The sequence below is a fragment of the Cololabis saira genome, chromosome 5 (genome assembly GCF_033807715.1).
Source record: "Cololabis saira isolate AMF1-May2022 chromosome 5, fColSai1.1, whole genome shotgun sequence".
Lineage (NCBI taxonomy): Eukaryota > Metazoa > Chordata > Actinopteri > Beloniformes > Belonidae > Cololabis > Cololabis saira.
Genome location: NC_084591.1, coordinates 17,293,912 through 17,308,276, shown reverse-complemented (window position 1 = coordinate 17,308,276; position 14,365 = coordinate 17,293,912). Strand labels below are relative to the sequence as shown.

The 14,365-nt window shown below is 40.8% G+C and overlaps 1 protein-coding gene across 2 annotated transcripts in view; it reads right to left on the bottom strand.

The window, feature by feature from the left end:
- The window catches only part of si:dkey-82f1.1 (DENN domain-containing protein 2A), a 56,124-nt gene that overhangs the window by 29,621 nt on the left and 12,138 nt on the right, over positions 1 to 14,365 (bottom strand). For both annotated transcript variants that reach the window (XM_061721106.1, XM_061721105.1), the window contains exon 2: positions 2,433 to 2,519. In XM_061721106.1, the coding sequence (XP_061577090.1) occupies positions 2,433 to 2,518 (86 nt within the window). In that variant the 5' untranslated portion in view covers position 2,519. The remainder of the gene's footprint in view (positions 1 to 2,432; positions 2,520 to 14,365) is intronic.

Below are 14,365 nucleotides of genomic sequence, written 5' to 3'. Positions count from 1 at the left end.
CCTAAACTATCCCATGACATTGAAAGAGTTTGGCAAATCACAATGGTTCTGATGAATCTTTATCCCTGCTATCTGGAGATAATGCACCCTAAAGTTGGATGATGCCACTTTATTAGGAATGCCAGGTGAACCTAATGAAGTGGCTGGGTGGTGGAGTTCTCATGACATGAACAAAAACATGAATGTACTTCTTATAGCCTAACCTAGAAGTCTGCCTATGGAATAGATCTTTAGAACATTCTGATTTTATATACCAGACATGATGTGTCTAATGTAAACAGAACTAACACGGGCTGACGGGTCGTGGGAGGGGTTTGTTGATCACGTAACCGGAGTACAACCCACTGGGAAAGTTTTTATTTCTTTATTATTATTATTTTATAAAATAAGGAAACAGCTGATGAGAGTAACAACAGCAGCAGGACGTCACAGGTAGGGCCTTTATTTACAAGATGAGCAACTGGGGAGATAAGGAGATCTGCGAGTTACTCAGCCTCGGAGCCGGGGACGCCATAAATCGTCGTATGTCCAGAACCACAAAGGATGGTCCATTGTTTGAACAAGTGGCCACAAAAATGACAAACTGGGGCTTTGCAAGAAGTAAAACCCAGTCAAAAAAACACTCATCCCGATGTTCATCCATCCTCCTTTTGAAAGTGACACCTGCCTGACAGCGTATGACACTTGCTGATGTAGGGACAATACGTCATTCTACACACCCACACAGGTTACATTATGTCTCACAAATAACGCCTCCCGACTCGTCTTCCCTTCCCTTAACTAGCCTTCAGGCCCGAGGTGACAAGTAGCACGCCTTCCGTTTATATTACTAACACACGTTAAACACGCGTTCATCATCCAGCGATATTGGCGGGATCCAATCTAAAAACGCCTAATGTTTAGTTTTTAAAGCAAAATGAACAGAGATAAACATAACAAAGAGAAATATGTACCCATATCTCCACTTTAATAATTTGAAGCACAATTGTTTCCATATAATTAGTCTCTGCCTTCAGGGCACACAGCAAAGCATCATGTTTCTCATAAATGTGAAGAGACTGTCTGAGTGCCTACAATTATATCCAATTAGGTCTTTTCTTCAAAGGTTAAACAACAACTGTCATCAGAAGAGCTGAGACATTTGTATGGTGCCTCTCTTTCAATTGTGAGTAATTCTTGGAGCAATACTGAGTAACGATGACTTGAACTCTGGGTTAGAGGGTCAAAGTTTACAAGCTACACATGCAGCTATTTCTGGAGAGGAGATGAAGTATACAAGTGGAGGGGAGAGGCCGAATTGTAGACGTGCATCTTTTCTTCTCTGCTCCTGACCCACAAAACTCTGTTTTGGCCCAAAGCCCATTCATCTAGTGATTGAATTTCCAACAAAGGGAGGAAACACTGCCTTGCTGAGTGACTTCGGATGACACTGCTGGATGTGAAAACTAACAGTCATGAATTCTAGAGGAAACCTCTGGGGGCGATTAAGGATTTAAATTGATGTTGTAACATGACCACATCGGAAACTACTCCAAATTGCTCTGGCTATTATTAGGACGGCCCCATCATCACTCCAGTTTTCTTTCTGTCTTTGTTCTCCTCTGATGAAATACCAGTTTTTATTGAGGACAAATCAATAGAGAGGGAAACTAGGTCACTAAGAGAGACCACACAGAAGAGCAAGAGCGACCAAATTGCAGTGGAGCGGACAGAATATCAGTGCTGTTCTTCCATGTAAAAAATATGTTGTGGTCAAGACAGAGACAGATTAAAAAGTACTAATTTAACATGAGCATCGTACAAATATCTTGCTGATTCTACATGGCCATAAAAGAGTGAAAGACAAAGATATGAACAACTGAGGCTGGAGTAGTGAAGGATTAAAAAGGTGAAATAATTTCTTAACATCTCAGCTAACCCAGAATATCATAATAATATAGACTGTTTACGACAGGCAAAAAACATTCTGTCACATTGTGATTATCCCCAAGACAGAAATGGTTTGCTCTTGATCAAAGTCAAGGGACTCAGTAAACCCTCAAACCCTTAAAACAAAAACAGCCACGGACTAAATAGTCCCTTCTATGGCTATAAAGTAAAATCTCTTAAATATGATCTACATAGCACCAATGAATGCTGCAGGAATGACAGAGGGGACCAGAGTGGTCGTGGAGGCATTAAACAGTGGCAGCAGGGGGGCAGTAACAGTATCCAGATGGCCAGCTCTTCCCAGTTCAGCTCTCTTGTTATGCTGATGGCTTTCGCGAAAAGGAGCATGCCCAGTTCGCTTAAAGGAGTTCCGAGCTTTATGTTGGCTGTGGGAACATTTCTTTCCATTTCTGACAAGCTGTGCTCTAGGTCAGCTTGTTTGGTGCCCAGCTGCAAAAGAAAAGAAACATCACTGCGAGATCATTAGCTACAGCGGCACTTACCCGTTCACTGATTGGTAGATACAGTTGTCAGTGTTTGCACAGAGCAGCAGGGCTCTCCCACCGGTCATGGTGCTAGCAGCTGGCATCCTGCATAGACAAACACACGGACAGTTGGTTAGTAGACTGTACTTGTATGATGGGGCAAGTTCAATGTTTGGAAAGATTAAAAGCTTGTTGAAACACATGCAAATGCATGGGCGAAACAGAGTTGGGCGAAAAAAGAGAAGACTAATGGGCATGTACATATACAAACTGAGACATGATGATTGGGTCAAGAGAAGTGTTATTTCGATAGCAGACACTTAGAGAGCCTGAGTGTCTAAATTTAATGGTACATAATACCACATGGCTCAAACAACAGAGAAGCACAGCTCAGAAGTTGCATGTGATCCTCCCAAACGTTCATTCATCTCTTGGTAAACAACTGAAGACACATCTGAAAACATGTTAGGCTTTAAATACCTAGGCAAGATGATAGGAAAGGAAAGTGTGCGAGGATATGCTCGATCACTTTTAAACCACAAACCTCATTTCCAGAAGATTTGGGATTTTTTAATGCAACATAAACTAAAAATGCAATTTGTAAATTCATGAAGAGCTTCTGTTGACAGACACAAGTACGAGTCTTCACTTTATTGTATTTAAAAAGATGAAAACCTATCTATGATTTCATGCTAGCAACACACTCCAAAGTTTGAGTCCCTGCATCTGTAAATCTAACCAGAAAGTCTGTGCAGAATTACCACAGACCTCTAAGGATACAAATTCATCTCACATGGACAAAGGGCCAGGAGACACATGTTCTGTTGTCAGATGAATCCATTTCAGCGTGTTTTTTGTAAAAATAGATGTCAGGCCCTGCATGCCAAAGACAAGAAACACCATCTAGGTTCTCATCAGTGAAAGACTCACAAACCAGCATCTGTGATGATCATTAGCTGTGGCAGGAGTGACTCGCATTTGTTCAAAGGTACCATTGATATGACTAAACATTTGGAGAAATATGCTACTATCACTTTGTAAGCCATAATGTATTTGCCTGTGAGGTCTGTGATTATTCCAGAAACCTGTCTGTAGAACTTGCTTTCTTAAGTCTCTTAGTCTCTTATGTCCACTGTAGCTCAGACAGCTACTACCGTCTTTGATGCTGTGTGAGGTGCTGTCATGAAGAGAAACGCAGTTGTCACAAGAGACAACCGGCATGAGAAAGTTACTTTTGTGCATCTTAGTACATGTACTAAGATGCACATGTACTGTATACATATTGACTGATTTGTATCAGCAAACTAGAGCTAATAGTACAGTTTGCACATGACACAGCCTATAATGTACTGGGACTATATAAAGAACCCGTACTACACACACACACACACACACACACACACACACACACACACACACACACACACACACACACAAGGATATATACATATATGTATATGTATATATATATATATATATATATATATATATATATATATATATATATATATATATATATATATATATATTTCCTTTCTTCCCCCTTCTTCCCCATATATTATGTATAATGATGTCATCTCCTACTTTGCATACATTACAATTTGTATATAATTTTAACCGATGCTGTAGGAGAGAAGAATGAAGTTCTGGGAGATACAAGGGGAGCAAAAAACAGCTTACCGGTACATGTTTCATTTATTCATTTGAATTCAAAGTTAATGTTCTTCTGTCAACTCTCTGTTATTATGAATATAGGCCAGTGCAGTACCTTCACACAAAAACTATCATTAATAAAATAATAAGAATTACAGTATATTAGTTGGGAAGCATGGTGGCTTAGTGGTTAGGACTGTTGCCTCACAACAAAGAAGGTTCCTCGTTGAACCCGCAAGCCCGGCAGGGGTCTTTCTGTGTGGAGTTTGCATGTTCTCCTTGTGCTTGAGTGTGTTTTCTCCAGGTACTCTGCCTTCCTCCTGCAGTCCAAAAATATGTATGCTAGGTTGATTGATGATTCTATATTGCCTGTAGCTGTAAGTGTGTTTGACTGTTTATGCAATGGAGTGGTCACTTGTCCAGGGTGTAACCCTGTTAACCCTTTTCCACCAAACCGGTTCCAGAGCTGGTTCTGCACCACTGCTGGTGCTGGTTCACAACTCGTTCAACTTGCAAACCAGCTGAGAACCAGTTTGCTTTTTCATAACTCAGTTGCTCACGGGAGCCAGTTCATTACGTCACTGCAAACGTAAGTTACATCGCTGTGTTTGCATTGGCGCGAAAATTGAAGTAACATCAAAGCATTTGCTCTAATACGGATCTAATACGGACTTGATCCACGTAGCACCCTCCGTGCACGATATCGCTAAAAGACAGGTTGTCTCCTCCCCAGACCACTACTGCTTTGCTGTATCCATATTAATTTGTTGCTGTTTTGAAAATGTCGTTGTCTCGCAGTCTTGCTATCGTCGTTGGTCTTAATAACTCCGCCCCCCTCAGCTGACGTAAGCGGTTCTTTCCTCTAGCCCACCAAAGAGTTGGTGCTACCTTGGAACTGTTTTTTTCTGGCCCAGAGCCAGTTCTTTGTCAGTGGAAACAGAAAGCCCGGTTCCAAACTCAGCACTGGCCCAGAACCAGCCCTGGAACCTTTGGTGGAAAAGGGGTAAATAATAAGCAGGGATTGGCTCCAGCAGACCCGTGGACCCTGTGTAGGATTATGCAGTTGCAGAGGATGAATTCATATATATTAATCATTATTATCATGTTGAAAAGGGGTCTGCAGAAGTTGAAACAACTCATGTTTATGAACTGTCTCAACTCAAATGCACAAATCCATCTGAATAGGTCTTAGGTCTGACAAATGGCAGATTACACTTTGACTGGCCCTCTTGGTTGAGCTTCAAACAACAGACAAAGATATAGTTGAGTTTACTGAACTAGGCTGTGCAGCTGGTTCCCTTACTTTTTTTAGAGTGTAGTAAAAAAGAGAGGGATATTGCACCTTCAACTTCTGTTGTATTTGAAAATATTGTATATAACAGTCACAGATACTAATTAAAACCTTGCCATCCTGCTGCATACTCAAAAACAAAACCTCTATAAACACATCTAGACTATATATCCAGCCGAAGAATAAATATGCCAGTCCAACACATGGGTTTTGAGTGTGTGACTTCTACCAGATGTCCTGAGTTACTTTCGTTTACCGACTGTTTCCCAATCCTGTTTGGCCCGATTCCTCTTCTGCCTGTCAACCTATAAACTTGCATCAGCTAACCCTCTTGTCTTACTTATCCTCAAACTATGTCGAGAACTCAGCCAAATTCCACAAATTGCAGTCCCAACCGATAGTGTTTATCTTGGTATTTATATGAAGTGTTGATGATGACCTGTGTGTTATAATTTAAACATTTGTTTGAATTTAGTTTTTGTGTATATTATAAGAAATATGTATTCATCGTTGTAAATACTGCTGCCCCCTATCACAGCCAGGAAGAATTTGAAAAAGAGAGTTTATCTGGCCAAAAGCATTTCATCTTTTCTTTGAGTCAATAATATAATCGGCCCTATGAGGACAGTTTTTAAACAATTTGGGGCTTGTATGTTTTTGTCATGATCGATAAAAAAACAACAAATGGACATAAAGAGAAGGCTGAGGTCTCATCTGAGAGCACAAAACTACAAGTACAATATGTCATATTTCAGTTCCTGTCTTTACTCACAGCCTGAGCTATTCATTCTTTTGTCTTAACTTCCACCTCCCCGACCCACCCCCCATTAGTCCAAGGCTTTTAGCCCCCAGAGATAAAAGAACGGAGGAGGAAGGCTTTGCGTCAGCCGTTCTCTGGCCTGAAGGCCAAAATTATTTTCAGCTGTGAGCTGAGTGGGGGTCACATGTTTGAGGTGAAACATCACCCACATTTTTTTTCTTCCTTCCCTGCCTCGTAATTTTTCACTGCGAAAACCTAGAACAGAAATGAAGGACTTAAATTCTGCATGGAAAGGCGAGCTGACAAAGGGGAATATGAAGAATGTATAAAGTGTTCTAGTTTTACAACAATTAAACCGTAGAGCAGTTATGGTTTCATTTTCTTCTGATTTATGGGGAGAGAAGAATGGGGATACATGTCACATGGAGGAAGTATATTGGGGACATACAGACAAGAGGGATGCGAGTTGAGACAGGGTTTATTAAAACTGATTAGGAAAGTGGATATTGTATAGAATAATAAGAGTATACTGTTGCACAGTGAGAACAGTGCAGGGTTTAAGGCTGTTCACTGTTCAGAGGCCCTGGGCCAAAATAGAGGGCGCTTTTTTTAAATGCCTTAAAAAGTCATTTATTATTTTCACACATTTTTGACTTTGTGCATTAGCATATTTCAAACTGGACTCATACAAGCGAGTCGATGCTTCTCTGCTGAACCTGACGAGCTCTATTATATTCACATCTTGTAGAAGCAGTAAATTTGACAACATTGCTATGCTTTCAGTGTTCCGTTACTGAGGAAACTTTTTTCTTCTTCTTCTTTTTTTTTTTTGAGGGAGCAAAGGCTTTTGTCTCCTATAACCATTAGCAACTATTGTCAACACTGACCCCCAGAGCAAGATGGCCACCATGACAAAGCAGCGGCTGAGGGAAGCCATCTGTTGAGGCCAATAAAAACATCACGGGAAACTGTGGCCTATGAGACCTCTACCTGCCCCGCCTCCCGCTTTCAGACTCTGTCCTGCGAGGTGTGACAGCCCGTACACACCACAGCGGAGGAAATGGAAGTAGTGTTGTGAATCAGCAACGAAGTGGAGGAGATGGCAGTAAATGTTTCTTGGAATGGAAATTACTTTCTAATGTTTCGGATATTTCTGTTCGCTATTCATAGATTTCTTTTAATACCCTTTATTTTTGACGAATCCTCCAACATTTTTTATCTTTTTTTCACTTGTCAGCTCCAGATTTGAGTATTAACATTTTTGATTATGTAATACAATGCAACACAGATATAAATCATGAAGAATAAGCTCGAGTTTTGGCTTCAAATGGAAAAGGATTGCCACTCACTAAGCAGTGCAGTACTAAATACCGTAAAGACTTTACCAAAAAAGAGATCACATCTGCTGGGATCAGAGCCAGGGCATCACAGCCAAGCATCAGTTGCATAACAAAGTCTGGAGGAGATTTCTATCAATGGATGGACACTGGATGGAGGGAAAAAAGAGAACTTACAGCTCACCTTTTGGTGTTTTCATTTCTCATTTGTTTTTTGTTTTTTTCTGCCACTAGACACCCATGTAAGACACTGGACTTGAAGCTGTTTTATAGTTACTATCATGTTTATTGACTACCGTATGATCAATCAATAAGATTTTCAAACAGAGAGGATTATAGAAATCATGATGCTCCTCTTCACTGACAAGAAAACTAAACTACTGAATAAAGTACCAGTAACAATGTGGCTTTTGTAGAAGGAAAAGACTTAAGGGACAATTAAGTTAACAAAAACTGGGGTTCATCATTTTTGTTAAGATAACCTTAAGTATTAGATTCCCCATAAAGATTAAATTGCTCCTCTCTTTTTGCATTAGCTTACAGACATGGGGTACCTGACTTCAGGCTGAATAGTTCAACCCCTCTCCTCCTTATGTATTGTATGTTAGCGAGCACAGAAATTAGTCTAGACACGAAAAAACACAAGACACAAGCACATAAAGCCTTTCATAAACAGCCCTCTGCTTAATTGTATTTTCTCATTTTGAGCTCACATGATGCTGCCACATTTCACAGAATCTCCCTTGACTTATTCAACAGCTCTGTAACGTGAAGACGGATACAGATGCACACAACATGCTGAACCTTGAACTGTGCCAGTTATGAACTGTCTTATGCTATCAGTTGTCAGTTTTTCTGTGTTCTATAACTACTTAGTTGTTTACCTGACTTAATAGGGCTTAAAGCCTCAAGGATGATAGTTTTTATTAGAGTTGTCCAAAGGTGATATCACAAACACTCACAGATTCTGCCAAAAATAAGCGTAATGAAATGTGAAAGTATCTATTTGCATCTAATACCCCATAACCTTTACAGAGATAATTCAAGTCCCTCTTCATTGCTGTAAAAGCCAGCAGAGGGAGTTCTGCAAAACTGCCTTGCTAAGCTTCCTGTTTTTTGTTGGCAGGTGGGGAGGCAGTGGAGTGTGAGTTGTTTGAGTTAGCACTAAAGGCCAAATTATGCTTCTCTGTTGAAACGTCGCCATCGCGACGCAATATGATCATGATCAACATCTGCAGAGCCTCTGCGTCATGCACCTCCAAGATTGTATGACTATGGTCGAGGCGATGTAAACTACCAGGGCTGTGATTGGTCTGCTGTACTGCATTTCCTGCCCTTTGCTTTTCTTTGTCCCTTTTGCTAGTCCACCATTGGGAGCTGAAGTGTAAACAGCGGAGTAAACAGAAATGGATCAAGTTGAAGAACGCCTGATTGAAAAAGTAGTACAAACCAAACGAGCAACCACATGCAAAAACTCCAACAATGTCCTCTCTTGCTTAGTCACCATTGTTCACCCTGACCGGAAAAGCAAAACCAGAAGGTAAATACTCAACCGAGTTTCACGACAGATCCTTCCAAACTTTGAAACACGGGGACTCTGCTTGGTGGAGGTTTTCGATACACACAACCTGAATGCAGAATCTTGTGCACAACGACGAGTTCCCATGGCATTGAGTTGATGGAGAACCCTAAATCAGGCTCAATTCGGCAATAATTTGGTATTATTTTATGCTGGAATGCTCATTATTCCAGGCTGCATTTTCCAGAGGTGGCACAAATGCTGCTAGATGTAAAAAGAGTGATTTCATACTGTATTTAAGGAGCTATCAGGTGAAAGAGCAGGAAGAGTTTATTGAGTCAAAGGGGAAGACAGAAGAACCAACAGCAGCCAACCCTGGATAGCTTTTCTTAAACAAGTAAACCAGAATGTCCAATGATGACCAAGTCCTGTTGCTCATTGAAAATGCTTGCTTTTACTGCTTACTTAAACAGGTGAATATGCAGTACTTTAGTTTTGGAAATACACCTCTGAAAGTCCTGAACATATGTCCTGAAAGCAAAAAAAAGAAGCACAGGCACAAGTTTGCCTCTCTGAGTGTAATTAGCGTTATCATGCTGACCACATGTGTTGCTGTCAGTGTTTCATATTTAACTTTTATCATAACTTTAGCTTGCTGTCAGCGAGCCATGCGCTGGCTGCTGGCTGCTGGCTGCTGGCTGCTGTTACTGCGCTCTGGAGGCTTGCTTATCTTGCTCTTCCTTACAGCTGCTTCTCATAAAGATTTCCTCCACCCCTCCATCCCCCTGTGCACGCCTGCAGGAACAGCTAACAGCATTATGTCACCACCATTGCTTGCGTGTTCTCTCCTGACTGCTGTCTTTTTCTCTTTGTAACGTCCAAACACTGAAAAAAGAGATCATTGCTCCATGTGCATGTCAGTTATTAGGGCTTGGCGTTACATTAAATACAGAAAGCAACCAAAAAGGTCTCTAAACCTTGGGTTTTGAAAAAAACTATCTTAGAAAGAGGACACCATAGCAGATCAAGGACATTATTAGTCATTTTGCTTTTCATTTGTGTCTTTCTGCACACAGGCAGGTTGATGACACATCCCCAGCAAATGTGATTGAGTATAGCAATACACCAAAACCTTGTCTGCAATCAATTTAACACAGAACTGCGCACTTAGCCAGCTCTTTCTGGAATGAAGAACTTGGCTGTTCTTCTTTGCCTGTCATTCACTCTTTTATTTTCCCCTGCTCATTCTTTCTCTCTCATTAACATTCAGTCTTTGCATTGTGGGTAGAAAAGTTTAACAGAGGAAAGAGGGAAGGATAGGAAGGCAGAGAGCTAATGTTTTATTCTTCTCTCTCTCTCGCTCTCTTATGCAGAGATGTGCTCCTATTCTGCAGTTTCTGGGTTGAGTCTATTCCATTTCAAATGTCTAACATGAAGCGTTGGGTTTATTTCACTAGCCAAATAACATGAGCCGGTGGCCTTCGGAAAAGTAACGCCTCCCAGAAGCAGGATAGAAAGGTTTGATGGTTAGGGAAAGAATGTATGGAAAGGAAGAGGAGGATCGGGCAAGCACATAATGGAATTTTATCATGGCTGTAGAGTCTCTCTACCTCTGTTTCTGTCTTTGTGTCCTGCTCAGGGCCCCTGCTTCTTCCCCAAACGGAGTTCAGAGCAAAGCCTTGGAGCTGAGCCAGACTCCAGGCTAATGCTATGACTATGCATGCATGCTTATGTCTATGTAGGAAACTTGCCATGCATATTGTTGTTACCCTGAACATGTGTTACAAGCCTATAAGACGTACACTCACTGTGTCACACACACACATATGTACAGTACTTATTGCTGTCTCCACCCACTGTGTTGTGTCCCGTGGTTCCCCACCCCCTCCCCTCTCCCTCCATTGTAAGAGGAGGATGGACATGAGACGGCATTGAAACTTGGTTAGCCTCTGAGCCAGACAGGAACTGAATGGAGATCCCGCAAACAATTAATTTCACCCGCTGTTTTTTTTTTGTTTTGTTTTTTGCTTATCAAGCCATTCTAAATTTAACACAAGCATCCATTGTTGTAATTCAAATGTCACACATGTACTATGTCTTGTTTTTGTGGCTGTTGTTTACAATAGGCACTTCCCACAGTCTGGGTATCCACAGTGTCTCAGTGGAAGCAGGCCAAAATATTACCTCATAAAGTATTTTTAAAAAGTAGTTATTAATGTTGCTACAAAACAAGAAGCTTCCTGGTTCAAATCTCGGCTGGGACCTTTCTGAGTGGAATATTCATGTCGTCTCTGTGCCTGTGTGGGTTTTCTCCAGATGCTGCTTTTCACAGGCCAAAGACATGCAGTTTAGATCTAATCTGCAGCCGGTGATTATAAACTGGACAAAAGTTGAGTGTCCATGGTTGCAAATCTGTGTTAGCCCTGTGTTTGACTGGTGGGTTGGTCCAAGGTATATCGTGTATCTGGCCCCGTGGAGACTGGGATAGGCTCCACGGCCTTTTAAACCAAAGCAGGATAAAGACTGCGTGGAGAAGGGATGACTGAGGCCACAAACAAAGCCACAATGAATGACAATCTGGTTCACACTGACACCCAGGGGATAAGAAAGCATTCATTCTTTATGCATTAAATGATAGGTTGTCCTCCTGTTTGTCTGTGTGTTCCAACAAACAGGAAGTTGCTGTACAATATAACAAAGCTCCAAAACCAAAGTCATCAGGGTTTTTATTCCTACTCCATACACACCACACAGTAAAAATGTGAAATTGCTGATGGTAAATCTGACAGTTCTGAGTAATACAAGGTCAAAACGGCAGCAAACGGAAAGGAAACTCCAGACACACTCAGCAAAATCCCCTGCTTTCCATCTGTCAAGAGCTTACAAATTTCCAACCTTATCAGTTTCAATTTAAAGACTTCCCTTTCGTTTGGGAGTTTGTGTCCTACTTTCCACATTCCACCAACTGTAAATGATGCAACCAACGATGCAACCTTTAACACTGTTGACCCAGCATTGCACCAATCACCACAACAAATCCCTTGTGTGTGTTAAACAACTTGGCAATAACCCTATTTCTGATTCTGATTCTGATAGGTTGAAAAAAGACAAATAAAAAGGTGAAGAAATCTCAACAGTCATATACTACATGGCCTTTATTGAGAAATTATCATCAAGATGAAAAGAGAAAATAACCCCCCCCCCATCCCCATCTGGGAGAAAGTGTCTTGTTGCTTCTTTTTGCAGAGGTGGAGCATCTTTTGTCCAACTTCCTCCCTTAGACATGTCAGCCCCTCCTCCCTGCAGAAAGAGCTCCTGACTCATCCCCAGTCTGCTCCCAATTACTGTCCTGGCTCCACAGACCAAGCGGGCCTCGCTAATTCATACCAAGGACCACTTCTAAACAGCTTTCATATTGACCACCATTCCCGTCCCATCTCGCACGACTTCTGTCCAAAACACAAATCCACATCTGCTTCCCTAACAACTAAAACCCTTCTGCAGCTCCAATCAACCGTGAAGAATTCAGTTACTGAAAGTCTCACTGTGTTGTGTTTTCAACAAAGTTGTCAGGATAGGTGAATTTTCTGAAAAAAGGTCTGTTGATCAGACTTGTATCTCTTCTCTAATAGAAGTTGACAGAATTTTGTCCCATGCCCAATAGAACTGTGGTTACCCTAAATGTGCTGAAGACTTCATATGCAGTCATACAACTGGTGTTACATCCACTGATTGTTATTTTCTACCCAAGGACAAAAAACTATAGATCCTTTAAAAGCCTACATCACAATGACGTAACACAACTGGCTGGAGGCAAAACAGAGGAAGCCTGAATGAAAATACAACTATGCACCTGTTGAACAGACTATATAAAGATTGAATATGTCGTCATGTGTTGTTGGTAGCAAGAATGGTAGAAATATTACTAATGACTCCAATCTAAAATTATATCGCATACCAGCTGCAATTCCCCGTCAACTAAAAAGAAAACAACATTGGTTAAAGATGATACAGTAAATAGACAGGAATGAATGAATGAATGAATTAATTGTTTATTTCGGTAACATTACAGTATTTGCAATTCAAACTGTGTGTGTGTGTGTGTAAATGACAAAACACTTTCATACAAGTTTACACTCATCAGTTTCACACAAAAAAATAATAATAAACTCTGTAACTGAAAAAGGAATAGGCTGAAGCCAAAGCTTATATTTGCCTACCCTGTACTTTCCAACAGAAAACCCAGATTATCTGCAATATGAAAAGAAACAAAAAGAGAAATTTCCCTTTAAATTGTTCTGCTTAACCAAATTATACTCCAATCATTTAGCATTGTAATCCTTAATTATTTTACTTTTCAATATTTTTTTAAAATTCAACAGAGATTTACACAGGAGAATTAATTGATTAATTATCAAAAATGCTTGTGTCTCTAGTACACACTTCATATCAAGTTAAAAATATATATTTACTGTTATGAGTATAACATAGTACGTGGTTATTGTACCCATCCAATCAGAATTTGGATCAGTAATAAGGGTAATGATTCAATTCCACTGAGTGATAGCGTACAGGTCGGCGAGTCTGCGTCTGTCAGCGTTGATTTCTTTAAGTAACACTCAATGAAGTCCAGGTGATTAAGTAATCTTAGTTACTCAGACTAGGTCACTGGTGCGAGTTGTATAAGTATTATTTTCATCCATAACTTTAAACATTTTTTCCTCCAGCTATAACCCCGCCCACCACAATACATCATACTGCTTTCAAAACAAGAAAGGGGTCTATTGCGTTTACAGAAGGAAAGAGCCTGTCATTGTTGTAGAGCAGGGGTGGGGAACCCTGGTCTTCAAGGGCTGCTCTCCTGCAGGTTTAAGATGTCTGCCTGCTTCAGCACACTGTGATACAAACGACTGTGTCACCAACAGAGTTGTGCAGACATTGATGACAAGGTGATAATGACCATTAATTAGAATGAGGTGTATCAAAGCAGGAAATCATCTAAACATGCAGGACAGCAGCCCTTGATGACCAGGCTTGCCCACCCCTGCTCTAGGGAGAGAAGAAACGTTGTCATTAGCCTGACTTTCCACCAACTTATGTTTTCATCAGCTTGTCACCAGCTGGGGCTACTATAAACACCTGCAACTACTGTAGATCCATCCGAGGAGTACAGCACGTGTGACTGTACTCCTCCATGTTGCAGACAAAAACGTGACTTTAGCAGGTATTAATGAGTTGTTGGAAAGTATGAAAAAGGCTTTAGGTCTCTTTTACGTCAAAGTGATGTGATGAAAGTCTCTGCTGTGTTTGGTGAAAAGTGTATCACTAGAATATGTTGCGAAAACCGAATCTGACAACCAGTCAGTACGGTCTACGACGGAGCCCAACTTT